Source organism: Cynara cardunculus, assembly GCF_001531365.2.
Source record: "Cynara cardunculus var. scolymus isolate 2C chromosome LG 4, CcrdV1, whole genome shotgun sequence".
Classification (NCBI taxonomy): Eukaryota; Viridiplantae; Streptophyta; class Magnoliopsida; order Asterales; family Asteraceae; genus Cynara; species Cynara cardunculus.
The window spans coordinates 11,654,087-11,669,325 of record NC_037531.1 but is presented as its reverse complement, the minus strand read 5'-3'; the positions used below and the strand labels follow the sequence as shown (position 1 = coordinate 11,669,325).

Genomic DNA, 15,239 nt, shown 5'->3' with positions numbered 1-15,239 from the left:
TACATACAAACACGACAGATACAACCATAAGGGTCATCAGCAGCCTGCAATTAGCAGTGCCCATGATCTTGAAGACTGAAAATGAAGACTGTTTGTGAAGAACTGTTGCATTATATAATGCATCTTTTATGGAAGTTGGCTGAATTTAAAGGTAGAAAAAGCAGAAAGAAGGGTCACATCTTAGATTCATTCAGTCATAATCATGGAAGCAAAAAGGGAAATGTATCCAAGGTTTGAATGTAAAGCACCCATTATGTGAATCTTTATAGAATGTCCCCTGTGCTGTTTTTACTCATTTTTACACTCTTTTTTTACCAAAACATCACACTTCTATATCCAAGTACTTATGTCATCAAGAAATCTTGGGAATGGAGGATAAGTGTTCAAATTTTGGAAGAAAAGAAAAGAAAGATTGAAGGGTGGATTGGCTGCTAAAGCTATGAAGATTGCTACAGATGCAAGAAAGCAAGCAAGATAAAGAAAAAGCAGAGAATTCCAAGCTCTTTTATCCAAGCAAAACATAGATCTGAGTCTTGATTTCTTGTGCTTAATGTACATTTTCTTTATGCTTTTATGTAGGAGTGCTTATGGGTTGGGTTGATCGGGTTGAAGACATTTGAACAACCCAACCCAATGCTTACGGTTTGAAAAATATAATCCAACCCAACCCAAACCGTACTGGTTAGTTGGGTTAGTCGGGTTGGTGGGGTTGATACTTTGGTACAATAAAATATTCTTCTAACTTTGAATATAATATTTCTCTACGCATAATTTTTTTTTTCATCATCAATCATTTGATACAATTTATCCATACTCCTTATGTATATCACATTCAGTTAATTTTCTCAATTTATGTATATATATTTACAGTTACTGAACATATATACGAATGAGTTATATAGTGATGCGAATAGATTGAAAAGATGTGTATATGAATAGCGTACGTGATAATGTAATTGTCTAGTCTATATATTAATAAAAGTTCAACAATCATATTAAATTCAAGAAATAAATGGATATCGGGTTGGGTTGGGTTCAAATAATAGTAACCCAATACCTACGGTTTGAAAATTTTACAACTCGATTAGACATCGGGTTGATCAGGTTTTTGAACACCCCTACTTTTCTATATTTGTTTGAAATCTGCCTACAATCAAAAAGACAGTTTTTAAGATGTGTAATTAAATGACAATTTTACCTTTAATAACAGATAAAACAATTCCCATAATTAAGGGTAAAACTGTATATATTAAGACAGATTAAAATAGAAATGTATCAAGCAATGGACATTCCAAAAATCCATCTATTCAAACTTCTAAACTTGGAACACTTCTTTTCCCACATTCTTTTGATCCTTTGTATGTTCTTTTCTTTTTGTGTTGTCAGAATAAAGCAATCATACTACAAACCCCATTAAAAGCAACCTAAAATCCTTATAATTGTGATTAATAACAGGTATTAATTACCAGATGGGCTAAAAGTAGTAGTTGATCAAGAGCTCTGAAGTATCAAAAAAATCAACAGCAAATTGAATAGAAATCACTGAAGCTTTAAAAGAAGCCACAAATTTCAGCAATATATGCACAAATAGACGGTTAAGATTAGTTTACAGAACACGATCGAGTTGGTAAAAGCTTTTTAGTGACGTATTGGGAAGCAAGGAGAAGAAGATGCAACCCTTCTTAGTTTTCGTCATACTGCAAATTGTGTGGTAAAAAACAACAGGACAACAATTCAGTCGTGGTTGTCTGTGTGCATATTTAAGCTAGTAGTCCAACCTCGGGAAGCATATATACTATTGAAATGGTTCGTGGGTAGGTCCCACTGCCTGAGCCGGTATCACTGCAGGTGTTGGTGGAACAGCAGGCCCTGGTGCAATGGTGACCTGCAAACCTCTATGCTGCCCTGCCTGCATCATGAATGCAACATCAGCGGCTGCCGCCAGTCCCGCCAGTCTCTCAGCTTCCTGTTTATTGCAGTTCCATTAACATTTGTAAGCACATTTCCACAAAGACTATATTTGGCAAGCTAGCTGATAGCCACTAGTTGTTGGTTGATAAGCTAGCTCATAAACTAGTTCTGTTTTGTAAAAACTAGCTGATAAAGCGAGATAACAACGTAAAATGAAAGGGTAGGTTGAAAAATTAATTGGAAAAATACAAGGGATATAATTGGAAAAAATTGGAAGAAAGCCTGAAGCTTATTGAAAAAGCTTATATCTAACCAAACAGGGTTTTTCCAATAAGCTCAAAAAATAAGTGAGCTTATGTTGGCCAAACATGGCCAAAATCTGAAGATGGCTTTATGGAGAAAGAACGACAATATTGAAGTGCTTTACCTGTGCTTGCCTACGACGCTGCAAGATGCTGATTGCCCAGGCCATGATGTAGCAAGGAAGGAGAAAACCAGCTGCCCGAAGCATGAAAAGCTGTCGATAACCAAATCGTCAAGTTGAGCAAGTATAGCGTTGAGTGGAATTGGAGCCAAGCATGCAATAATTGTTATAAATACTCCCTCAGTCCCAAAATAAATGTCCACAATGAAAGAGACATAGTTTCAGACATGTGTAACTTAAGTAAATAATTGACACGGTAATAAATTTCTGCATCTCATAATTAAGGTAGAATTGGGAAGTACGCAGATACTTTTGAAAATGGCACTTATTTTAGGACAAACTAAAATAGAAACATGGACACTGAGTTTGGGATGGACGGAGCAATTAATAAACCACAAACTCCACTTACTGCAAAAAAGGCAGAAGCATCATCACCATCATCATCACCATCTCCGAGTGCGAGAGCATGCCTCAAGAGCAGGAGAGCCATCAACTGCCCACAAAATGATCCAAATCTTAGCACATGTGAAATTCTGGTAACGAATAAATATAAGACTTGCAATGACTTTTCATTCCCCGACATTATCATTCCTTATTATGCCCCCTTAGTAACAAATAAATATTTCATCAATCGATGTAATAAAGTTTAAAGTTTTCCTAATTTATACCCATTATAAGTTACAAGATCAACAGGTTACCAATGAAAATGAGTACAAAATAAGAAATTTTGAAACTTTGTTACATTAATCGAGAAAAAAAAGATTATTTGTTACAATAAACAAGAATCAAGAAAAACGTCGTTGCTTTTTCATGCATTTTGCCCTTCATTACAAACCAATAAAATTGGAGTTATCCATTAGCAATTGGGATTACTGTCTCCTGATAAATTAAGAGACCTAACGAGAGCCCGGAGATTCTATACAATCACAGGTATTCATAGTCACCACCAAGGTATTACGATGACAATAGAAACTTTTCATCAATTATGTTAATAACCAGCCGAGTATTCTTGAAACAATCCTTAGTGCATAATCAAAACAAACTATAATGTTAGAGCCGTCAAAATATGAAATTGCAGCGAGGGCTGTGATTTGAAATTGTTATTATCACGATCGTATAGTGGTACAAAAATAGTGGTTCATATAATAAGTAGAATTTTATATATATATATATATATATATATATATATATATATATATGCATACATAACTCAACATATTATGTGCATTCATTAAAAAGAATATATAAGAATAATGATGTCCAAGACCAGATAAAAATAATTGAACAATGTGGATGCTTTTTATTCAAAGCCAGAGGTCAAAGTGATGGTGTCCAAATCTAAAAGAATAAAAATAATGAAGCGTTAATACCATCGGACAGTCCGGACTAGAATAAAACTCAATGCAGGTCCAAAATAAAAGCCCACAAATTTACTTTTTTAACACCAAAACAGACTAGCTACAAATAGCGGTTACGTGACCACTTTTTTGCGTTCAAAATGAGGTCATTTAGCAGTCAATAATAACACTGCTAGTTGTGGGATCGCTATTTACCAACCGCTATTTGTCCCATGACCGCGAACTGCGATAGCACCGTTATATAGCGGCGCGATTAACAGCATAGTCTACAAATTGCCATCCAACACAAATAACTACGAACTGCACATCATATATGACAGTGGCTTACTATGAGAGCAGCTGAGCGGCAAAATGAAGCTCCGTTGGCACTAGTGTCCTCATATTCATCGTATTCGGCATCCAGAAGACTGCGCTCAGCAGCTGCCATAGCCAAAAGTCGAGGATCATTCAGGTCTAAAGGAGTACCAGCAAGTGTCCAACTTGTACTGCAAAAAGACCAACTATTAAAATTCTAGAACAAGAGCATTTAAAATTACGGGCATTCAAAACTTACATGCTCCAACACCAGAACTATATAAAAAGTTCAAAGCTTTTTACGGTCAACAAGGTTTTCTGAAAAAGGATAAGAAAGAAAGAAAGAAGCATAGAGAGGTTAAAATGCCTGATATCAAGGACAGTGTCTTCTGATTGAGGAGGTGCGGTATAGCCAGGTGAGTAAGCCTGTGTAATAAACATTCTTCCATTATATCCATAGCATGTGTAGTAAAAATGATATCAAGAAATGGTTATTGTTTACAAATATCATGTGGAAATTGCAGGTTATGACCACCCATCCCAACGTAACAAAGAAATAGAATAGCTCAATCACATAATCATAGCGGACGAGGGGCCAAGTATGCAATAACTACAAGCATAAAACTAGGTGAACAAGATAAATGGGATGAAATCCAGGAACGCGAATCACACTGGAGCATACATACAAATACTTCCCCTCACAAAACCGAGGAGCCTTTCTTCTCTAGAGTCACCTTTTTGTTATCTGAACTTATTCTGATTGATCTTATCAAACTGTTATGAATCAAGTTCTACCACTGAAAACACAGCAGATCTGAGAATAAATTCACATGGTTGGGGAATATTGAGCAATAAAAGGAAAGGAAAGCTAGCAATTCGAGGGGATAGTCTCTCCTATTACAGGAGTGAGCATCTGGATGATTAATCCCAATACTCCCTCTCTTATTTATAGCTAAACTCCCACACCAAAAGCATAAAAGAAAATCCCTAAACTGCCCTCAACAACAGAATTGCTAACCCTCTGGTGATGCCATATTCTCATTCCTTGAGGTCCCTCCTCCTTGAGTCCACGTGGACCATTTCTTCTATTATATGTGAAACGTATGGGGGATATTTAACATTACCCGTTCCCAGACATCCACCTTGTCCTCAAGGTGGAAATAAGGAAAAACTTGTTGGATGGTTGCAAAATCCTCCCAGATGGCTTCGAAATCTTGAAGTCCCTTCCATTTGATCAGAACCTCCACCCTTTGCCCCCCAGCCACGACTTTAGAGCGAACCCCAAGCAAGTTTTCCGGCTCCACTTCCAGTTCCAATTCTTCAGTCATTTGTGGGGGTAAACTCTGATGTTCTCCAATAGCTTTCTTGAGCTCACACACAAGGAACACTTGGTGAATACGCACTGATGCCAGAAGCCGAAGCTTGTATGCAACCTCCCCGATACGTTGTATAATCTTAAATGGTCCATAATAATGTGCGGCAAGCTTCTGAAATGGTCTGCCAGCCAATGACTTATGTCGATAAGGCTGGAGTTTCAGATACACCCAATCATCCACGCCGAAATTAACAGCCCTGATTGTCTTATCCGCCATGGCTTTCATTCACTGTTGGATTTGTAATAGCCAGGCACGTAATTAATCCAATATCGCTTCTCTTTCCAGTAGCATGTTTTCCAAAGTAAAGACCCCAGTGTTGCCTTGTTCAATCCTCATCAAACGGGGTGGATCACAACCATACAACGCCTTAAATGGTGTGCATTTGATTGAGGTGTGATATGCCGTATTATGGCAGAACTCAGCCATGGTAGCCATTGCACCCATTTGTTGGGAACCCCTTGAATGAAACATAGGAGATATGTCTCGACCGTCTTATTCACGATCTCCTGTTGCCCATTGGTTTGTGGCCCCGTACTCCGCAGTAAGGTAGTCCTGTGAAGATGAAATAACTCCCACAAAAAATGCTCATAAAAACTGTCACGGTCTGAAACAATGGTTGATGGAAACCGGTGAAGTCGGACCACTTCTTTGACAAACAATGCCGCAACAGAATTTGCGATTAAAGGGATGTTTTAGTGCTAAGAAGTGGGCATATTTGGTTAGTCGGTCAACAACCACTAGGATGCTGTCGAATCCATTGGAGAGTGGCAAATCTTCTGTAGAATCCATAGACACGACCTCCCATTCTTCAGATGGTATGGGTAGGGGCTGTAGACGTCCTGCCGGATGAGTGGTGGAGGCCTTTTGTTGTTGACACACTACACACGCTCTAACATAATGTTGAACAGCCCACCTCATGCCGACCCAAAACCATTCAGACGCCAATCGATGGTACGTCTTTAGTTCCCCCGAATGTCCCCCAGATGCAGAATTGTGGTATTCCTGTAGCAGATGAGGAATGAAAGAGCAGTTGCAAGGAATCACCAATCTGCCTTTATACCTCAGCAGCCCTTGGCCTAAAGAATACCTCACGAGGGTCTTGCCTTCATTCAGAATTTCACTAGTAAGTAGTAACCTTCTTAATGAAGAAATCAACTTCAATTTCCTTTACCAATTCTGTTGTATTAATCGACCATAAGGATACTAAACTGCCCAGCTCTCGATCTGTTGGAAATTCTTGAGACAATGCATCTGCCACCTTGTTAGTCGATCCTGGTTTGAATTGAACTTCAAAGTCAAACCCAAGAAGCTTACTCTTCCATCTTTGATAATCAAACCCTACCACACGCTGCTCCATAAGATATTTGCGGCTCCGTCGATCTGTCCGGCAAAATGTCGACCCAACAAATAGTGACGCCATCTAAGCACCGCGAGGACTATAGCCATAAGCTCCTTTTCATATATGGATTTCAACCAGTTCCTTGCTCCAAGAACCTGATTGAAGTATGCTATAGGATGAGCATTTCGCAGCAAAACTGCTCCAATCCCAAATCCCAATGCATCAGCCTCCACGAAGAATAATTGTGCAAAATCTGGCATTGCCAATATCAGGGTTGACGTCAAGGCGGATTTAATCAATTGAAAGGCTTCTGTTGCCCCGGGTTGTCCACCCAAAACTTTCTTTCTTTAACTGATCAGTTACTGAAGAGGCCAATTTAGCAAACCCATTGATGAAATGTCGGTAATACCCGGCTAAACCCAAGAACCCGCGCAGCTCCCATAGATTTCTTTGGTAAAGGCCACTCTGTTATAACTTTAATCTTCTCTGGATCAATGGCCACCCCAACTTCTGAAATTACATGACCCAAATAGGCCACCTAGGTTTTACCAAATGCACACTTGTTTGGACCGTCATAAAGTTGGTGTCATGATAGTTGCGTTTGGACGGTTGCCAAATGTTCTACATGTTATTGCTCATTTGGGCTATAAACTAAAATATCATTGAAAAATACAAGGACGAATTTACAAAGATAGGGGCGGAAGATTTCATTCATTACCGATTGAAAGGTTGTGGGAGCGTTAATTAGCCCGAATGGCATAACCCAAAAACTCAAAATGTCCTTCATGGGTCTTGAATGCAGTTTTCTCCACGTCCTCCTCTTTGACCCTAATCTGATGGTACCCCGACTTGAGATCGAGTTTGGAGAAAACTTGTGATCTGTAGATCTCATCTAACAATTCATTGATCACTAGGATGGGGTATTCATCCGGTATAGTAGCTTTGTTCAACGCTCGTAATCCACACAAAATCTCCATGAGCCATCTTTTTTAACGAGGAGTACCAGACTAGAAAACGGCCCACTCAAAGGTTGTATAATACCCGCTCGTAGCATGTCTTGAACCAACCTTTCAATCTCTGTTTTCTGGGCATGAGGATATCGATAAGGTCTCACTGAAACTGGTTTTGCTCCTTCTTTGAGTATAATAGCGTGCTCTCTGCCACGTTTTGGTGGCAACTCATTTGGCCATTCAAAAATGTCCCGATGAGTCGTGATGACTTACCTCAAGAAGGCGGGAAATTCCGTTAGACCCGTCAGGGGGAGTTCCCGTTCCACCTCGTTCAGTTGAAGCATATGTCCTCCCCCTTCCTGAGTGATGGAGAGTATCATGTTTTTCAGTGTCACTTTCAAGCGGCCCAAGGAGGGATCCCCTTTTAGCATAACCGAACCTGTTGACCAAGAATTTCATAATTTACGTCTTCAGCCCCAACTCTAACCATTATATTCCCAAAATCACATCAGAATTTCCCAAGATTAAAGGAAGGAAATCTTCATAAACCTCTAATCCTTGGATGTATAATTGAATTCCTTGACACTCTCCTTGTCCCTTAACTGCCTCCCCTATTCCAAGGAGACCTTGAAATCTCCCATGTTGCTCACTGGAACACCCAATCGTTGGATAGTGGCTAATGAGATGAAATTATGTGGGGCCCCTGGATCAATCATACAACCTCTGAATCCCCCAATAATCCTTCATTTTCAGTGTTTTGGATTAGTGATCCCCAACACTGAGTTCAAGCATATCTCAGCCTGTGGGTTCTCAACTAAGCCTTCAATCACCGACCCTTCCTCTTCTAGCTGCTCGTCCTCTTCCCGAATCAAGAGAACACTCAATTCTCAACGCTTGCAGCGGTACCCAACGTTGCATTTTTCGTCACGTCGGAAATAGGGAACCCGTTCTCTTTTAGTCTATAACTCCTTGTAGGAAAAACGACGCACCTCTCCCAGTAGTATTTGTCCCAAACGTACTCGGTGAAAGAGGGATGGTACGAGTGGTGGGTGAAGTCATCAATCGAGATACATAAGGTATTGGTGTTGATTGGAAGAGGGAAGTTCTTGGGCTTGCACCGTTTGATCCAATCAGGGCTGGAGACGTTCGTGACTCAGTTCGCCTCCCTATGGTGGACCTCAACTTATCCTCCAGTTTAATAGCAAGGTCCATGGCCTGGTCCAAGTTGCGAGGACCAAGGACTCGGACCTCAGCCCTCAGTTCTGATTTAATCCCCTTAATAAATGTGCCTAGGGACATTACTTAATAGAGCCGCTAATTCAATGATATGTCTCTGATAATCCACCTCTGAACTAACCTAGGCTACCGCCAACGATTGCTTATATAAGAATTCAGCCGGCCAAAACTGTCGAAGAAGTATCATCTTCATCTCCTCCCATCGAGTAATCGGCCACCATCGATGCTCCCACTGGTATAGAGTAAGGCATCCCCTTCGAGAGCCACAACCGCTGCCTCGAGCTTCTCCAATTCACCCAAACAATAGAACATGAAATACCGTTCAGCTGATAGGATCCATCCATCAGAGTTACTGCCGTCAAACATGGGTATGTCCAATTTACAAAATCTCCAATCGAATCTTCCCGTTTGCGTTCCTCCTCGTCCACCACCACTAAGGTTACTTGGGCTTCCAGTTGGCAAGGGTCCCCCATTGAATCGATCACATTCAAATAACGTCTTCCTAACCTCCTCCCTTATAGAAGAGTGAAGTTGGGAATTCTTCGCTGCCATCTCAGTGAATCGTTGAGTTATGAGCACCATTTGTTCACTAAATTGCTTCTGCAAGGTCTGTTGTAAGTCCAACGAACAAGACTTGACTGCTGCTACATCCTCTTCCACACTTTCCACTTGTTGGGCTACAGGTTCCATTCTAGGGGGAGCCATAACAGGAATTGACGGCTCTGAAACCAATTTGTTATGAATCTACTACTGAAAACACAGCAGATCCGAGCATAAATTCATCAGGATTAGGGAATATTGAGCAATAAAAGGAAAGGAAAGGAAAGCTAGCAATTCGAGAGGCTAGTCTCTCCTATTACAGGAGTGAGCAAATATCTGGATCATTAATCCCAATACTCCCTCTCTTATTTATAGCTAAACTCCCACACCAAAAGCATAAAAGAAAATCCCTAAACTGCCCTCAACAACAGAATTGCTAACCRTCTGATGATGCCATATTCTCATTCCTTGAGGTCCCCCCTCTTTGAGTCCAAATGGACCATTTCTTCTATTATATGTGAAACGTATTAGGGGATATTAAACACGAACCTCCTTGAAACCAGTCGGGTATCCGAACTCGCCTGCATGAAGCCGAAATCGCTAGTACATGGGGACTAATTGAAGTAATGAGCCTCCCAATATACCTCTTCTTTCCTTTATCACTTAGGAGCCTGTAAGTCCTCGAAATGGGATGATGACAGGCAGGATTTTTATCAGCGGGTGTTGTAGCGAAACTGGTCTCTATTTAATAGGGCTTCTTCCTATACCTTAATAACTACAAACTGAAGCATATCTCATAGAATAACAAGGTTTCAGACAATAGCCTCAATAACATTGCAGTTTTGCATACAACATTGCTGGATTTAGTAGGATTTGGAATTGGATTCCATTTCCAATCTCGCATTTGGTTTAAAGGGAAGTCCGGAATTGAAATCCCACAAACATTGCCTTTAGAAATCCCATGGGAGTAGTTGGTATTTCACGGGGTTTCATCGGATTTGTTTGTAATAATGTTATAAAATATGTTAAAAACATTGCTTTTAGTAATAATCAATTAGTTACAGACAATTTAGTTATTTTTAAAATTAAATATAATTTGTTTTCATAAATGATCTATAAAGATTGGAATTCAATTCCATTCATAATCCTACACACCAAACATAAAAAGATTCCAATCCTTCCACAAAATCCAAAACCCCCATAAACATTACATCAAGCCAAACGCCCCCAAGTGGATTGAAGTATCTTTCATTAATATGACAAAACCATAGTGCATATCATGTTTGAACCATCATCTCGTTTGACATCCCCAATAAGTACACATATTACTTTGGAATTAGTGTGCAAAAACACATACTCACCCTTGGTCAGATAAAAACAAGCCATGATTTTAATTTCTAAGATATATCGTGAAAATTGCATTAGCAAGATTTAAGCTAGTTACTCTCCTTGTACGGGTCCACAAGCTTCCCCTAGTTCAGTCATTCTTGAAGGGTATATAGACATCTAGTCTAACACTTAAACTATGTACCAAGTGAAAGGATGCATTTCACATGGGATAAGAGGGAATAAGAAAACCACCAAAACATCAGTTACAACACCAAATCGGAGTGAGACGATAAATGTGATTAAACGGTTGTAATTGCTGGCCGACAGATCATCCTCTTTTCTACCTCCAAACAAACATATGGATCTTGTAGTTCTATATGACAAATAAACAAATGGCTTCTACATATCATAAACGCCATTTTAGTGTTACAAACTACATAAATACAATTACTAAAAACATCAACGAGCAAAGCCTTTAGTGAATGCAACTCTTAACATAAGCAAGATTTTTAAATTGGTATATCCAACAACTATGTTTTCAAAGCTTTCCGGCTAGAGTGTTTGAGAGAAGAGGCTTTATGACCCAAAACTAAGGGGCTGTGTGGTTGGTTTTCCATTAAGTCCTATATGGATAAAGTGATATGTGTGGATTAATCTATTTGTATAGATGGGGATGATTAGGGAGGGTTTTTTCATAGACGAAAGAAGAGTGTTTTTTAATTTGGAGGGACATGTTCAGAAAAAGAAAAAAAAAACTTGGCTTTCTGCATAAAGCTCCCCATAGAAACATACTGAATAAGCCACGCTCTATATCATTAATCCACTACCAAACAAGCTGACTGAATAAGCTGTGAGTCCCATTAAGCTCGTTAAGCTGCTTGCTAACAAACAGGCCCTAACATGGTTGCCCATCATTGTTAAAGGATATAGACTTCAGTTAAAGATTCAATCAAAATAATGATATTTATCAACATAAATCAGTTATCGATTAAATAGAATTACAAGTTTATTCATTTACAGCATAAAAAGTTTCTACAAGTAGTAGAATCAATAGTTATATTTTCTTTCAAATTGAGCTTCCAGATGAGAAGAAGATATTGGGCTTCTTATCCTTCGAAAGACAGAAACAGAAAAGTGGAATTGACAGCAGACATAAGAAAGTAGGCAACCAGTGAGATACCTGATGACAGATTTCACAAATTATATCTCCTTTTTCGTTGCACCATCGTTGAACACACTTCCTATGAGCAAACTGCAATAAATGTGTTCTTTAGAATTCATATGTTCTATAAAAGAGCAGTTAGCAACAATAAAAAGCATGCATAAGATATATATACGTACACTTGAAGAAAAAAGGTGCAGAAAATGGCCCATCACCATTTAAATTTAACAACTAAGAAACATTTTTGTATAATCTATGAAACTAATTGCACAAACAAATTTATAGAGGCCTTAGAAGGAAACAATGCCCTTAAAGAACCTTGAGGCTGCCACTACAAGCACAAGGAACCTCCAGGTTTTTTATGCTATCCTCCTCCTGGCATATGCGGCATTCAATCGACTGAATAAGTGGCTCTTCTTCACCACTTTCATCGTATTCCGCATCTTCCTTCGTGTCAGTTACAGAAATAGACGCACCAGTAGCATGACTGCTGGAAGCATCTGGGGATAATCCTGGAGCATCCACCGATTCTGATGAATGCAATGATTTATTACTCACCAGCTGATCAACACGCAAAACCAGGTGGTCTTCCATCTGCAAAAGCATACCCTAATTAATAATAAATATTCTCAATTTCTCGTCACATGGAAGATTTTGGGCAGTTACAACCATCAAATGTCAAATAGATATAGGAAATGAATTGGGCGATACAAACTCATTCAGACTTGGATGATACAAAAGAATATGCAGAAAATTGTGCAGGGGAAAGCTATTCACAACAAACTGTGGGTTCCAACGTAACCACTACAACTACCATGAAATATCTGAAAAATAGTCACATGTTAGACCCTGAACTATGACATTTTTAGATAACACACCCACAGCTCCACCCTCTATAAGTGGAAAGGTGAAGAGACGGTTTAGAACCCTGAACTTGCTGAAAAAATAATGTGCCCTGGGCCAAAAGATCTGCTAACTGATGTTTCTTTTTGGAAAGAGAAAACACGGTGCCATTGCAAATGCTAAAAGAATATCACAATATATCACAATGGAGAAATGGGTATCAACCTTTACAACATGCAGCATTGAAGTATCCATTTGAATTCATAGCACACATAAGTCAATGCCATGTATTTAGCTTTCCTAAAAGCTTCTAGCCTCCACTAGTTAACAGAAAATCTAATAAAAATGAAAAACAAGAATGCAACACATTACACACATGAGATAGCTGACATATACATACAGATGATGAACAGGAGTCGTGCCAAAATGATGATGAACAACGGGAGCCATGCCAAAAATGGTGAGGATAGTTGTTCAACAGATAGTTAGCCTTGATACTAACTAAGATATATATACACACACACAAACAGGTAGTGATAATAACTAAGAAATATATACTTTATGAGCAATCACCCTACCTGATACCAAAACTCAAAATCTAAAATGACACAAATTGGAATGGTATCCTTGAAATAAGTCGATATATCAATAACTATATAACAAATTAGATTTCGACACACATTGATATTTCTTAACCAAACCAATTGCAATTTTGAATTATTAATGAAGTCTACAGTGATGTTCAAGTTTTCTTAAATCTAGGGTTATGAAAGAAAGAAGATCAGATCAAATTCTGGGAAATTTCAGATGAAGACATGATTAATGAAACTAAATACGCATAAAAAATGGCATAAAATTGTTAACCTTGCTGGTGTAATTTCTTCCAAATTCCCACAATGACAAGGACTGGCTATCGCCAAGAAGTAGTCAATAAAATCGAACGCCAAATAGAAAAATACTTCAAAGGTACATATGTGTGTATATATATAATATATAGAAATCAAGAACACCAAATCAGGACAATAAAGTAAGAAAACCCTAGAATTGAGAACGAAATGGGATTGAAACACATAAATTAGAATGGAAATCAAGAAAAGATGAAACTGGAATGAATCTTGAATACCTCGAAAGCAGTGTGGTGGATATGATCGATGAGGAGAGCTTGGAGATGAACGAGTCTTGGAGAGAAAAGTCGTGAGCTTGAAATTGCGAAGAGGGTGGGTTCTCCTTCTATGTTGATATTATGGATAGAATACAAAAAGTATACATAATTATTACTCCCGACATCTCCTTTCATAAAAGTCTTCAAAACAAATGTCATTTTTATTGTATTCTTTAAATAAATAAATAAAATAGCACGACTAGTCATACAATACAGTAAGATATATCTCGATTTTAATATTTTATTTTTATAAATGTTATAATATGGTTTTGAAAAAAGAATAATATTTTTATTTTTAAATAAAATATAAATTTAAAGATATCATAAAATTTTAAAAATAAATATATTAATATCAGTATCAAATTAACTATTTAAAAGTTTTTGTTTTTTATATAATTTATTTAATTCAGTTTTTTATTACAATTTAATTTATATTTAGTAACAAAGTAATTTATTTTTTATTCAATAATATAATTTTTTATATGGAGAATAATTATGTATTTTGTTAGAACTCAATGATTATCCTAATTATATTTTAGATTTTTTATATTTAAAGTGAAATGTTTATCTTGTATTTGACTATGTTTATCTGCAATTAGTTACATGATTCAAACACGGAGCTTTAACAAGTTGTATTTACACATAATTTATTTGTAATCTTCAATTTTAAGTAATATGCATCAATAAACAGTACTTTATACATAAAAAAATGGTTTTTATGTAGAATAATTAAGTATTTTGTTAGAACTCAATGATTATCCTAATTATAATTTAATTTTTTTACATTTAAAATGAAATGTTTATTTTGTATTTGACTACGTTTATCTGCAGTTAGTTACATGATTCATACATGAAACTTTAATAAGTTATACTTACGCATAGTTTATTTATAATCTTGAATTTTAAGTAATATGTATCAATAAACAATAATGCATGCATAAAAACTGGTTTTTAAGAGTTTTTACCAAATGTTTTATAATATAGTATAGATATAGGTATTTTTTTTTACAATAGATTATTTGTTTAATAAATGCAAGATTTATCATCTTTTGAGTAAATTACAGATTTGGTCCCTAAGGTTATATTTAAATATGGATTGGGTCCCTCTGACAAACTAATCGCTAGGATGATCACTGATGTTTCAATTTTTTTATGAATCAGATCCCTACTTCTAACTCTATTAATCTTAGGTTGTTAAGTCATGGTTATTTAAGTCTTTTTATCTATTACTTTAAAAATCATTTCGGAACACCTAATTATCAAAAGACACGTGTTCCCCTCCATCCTATTCCCTCCCAAGACTGATGACTCTATT

The 15,239-nt window shown here is 37.4% G+C and overlaps 1 protein-coding gene across 2 annotated transcripts; it reads right to left on the bottom strand.

Annotated features, from left to right (window-relative positions):
* Positions 1-1,531: 1,531 nt before the first annotated feature.
* Positions 1,532-13,974, bottom strand: LOC112511237. Of its 2 annotated transcripts, XM_025116774.1 has the most exons (8): positions 13,886-13,974; positions 12,238-12,513; positions 11,938-12,009; positions 4,355-4,413; positions 4,022-4,178; positions 2,745-2,828; positions 2,339-2,428; positions 1,532-1,966 (listed from the first exon to the last, which is right to left on the bottom strand). In XM_025116774.1, exons 2-8 carry the CDS (start codon positions 12,511-12,513, stop codon positions 1,796-1,798), a joined length of 909 nt encoding a protein of 302 aa, XP_024972542.1. In that variant the 5' UTR covers positions 13,886-13,974; the 3' UTR covers positions 1,532-1,795. The 2 variants fall into 2 exon arrangements, with proteins under 2 accessions (XP_024972542.1, XP_024972541.1); XM_025116773.1 differs by lacking the exon at positions 13,886-13,974 and having other exon boundaries at positions 12,238-13,874.
* Positions 13,975-15,239: the final 1,265 nt, after the last annotated feature.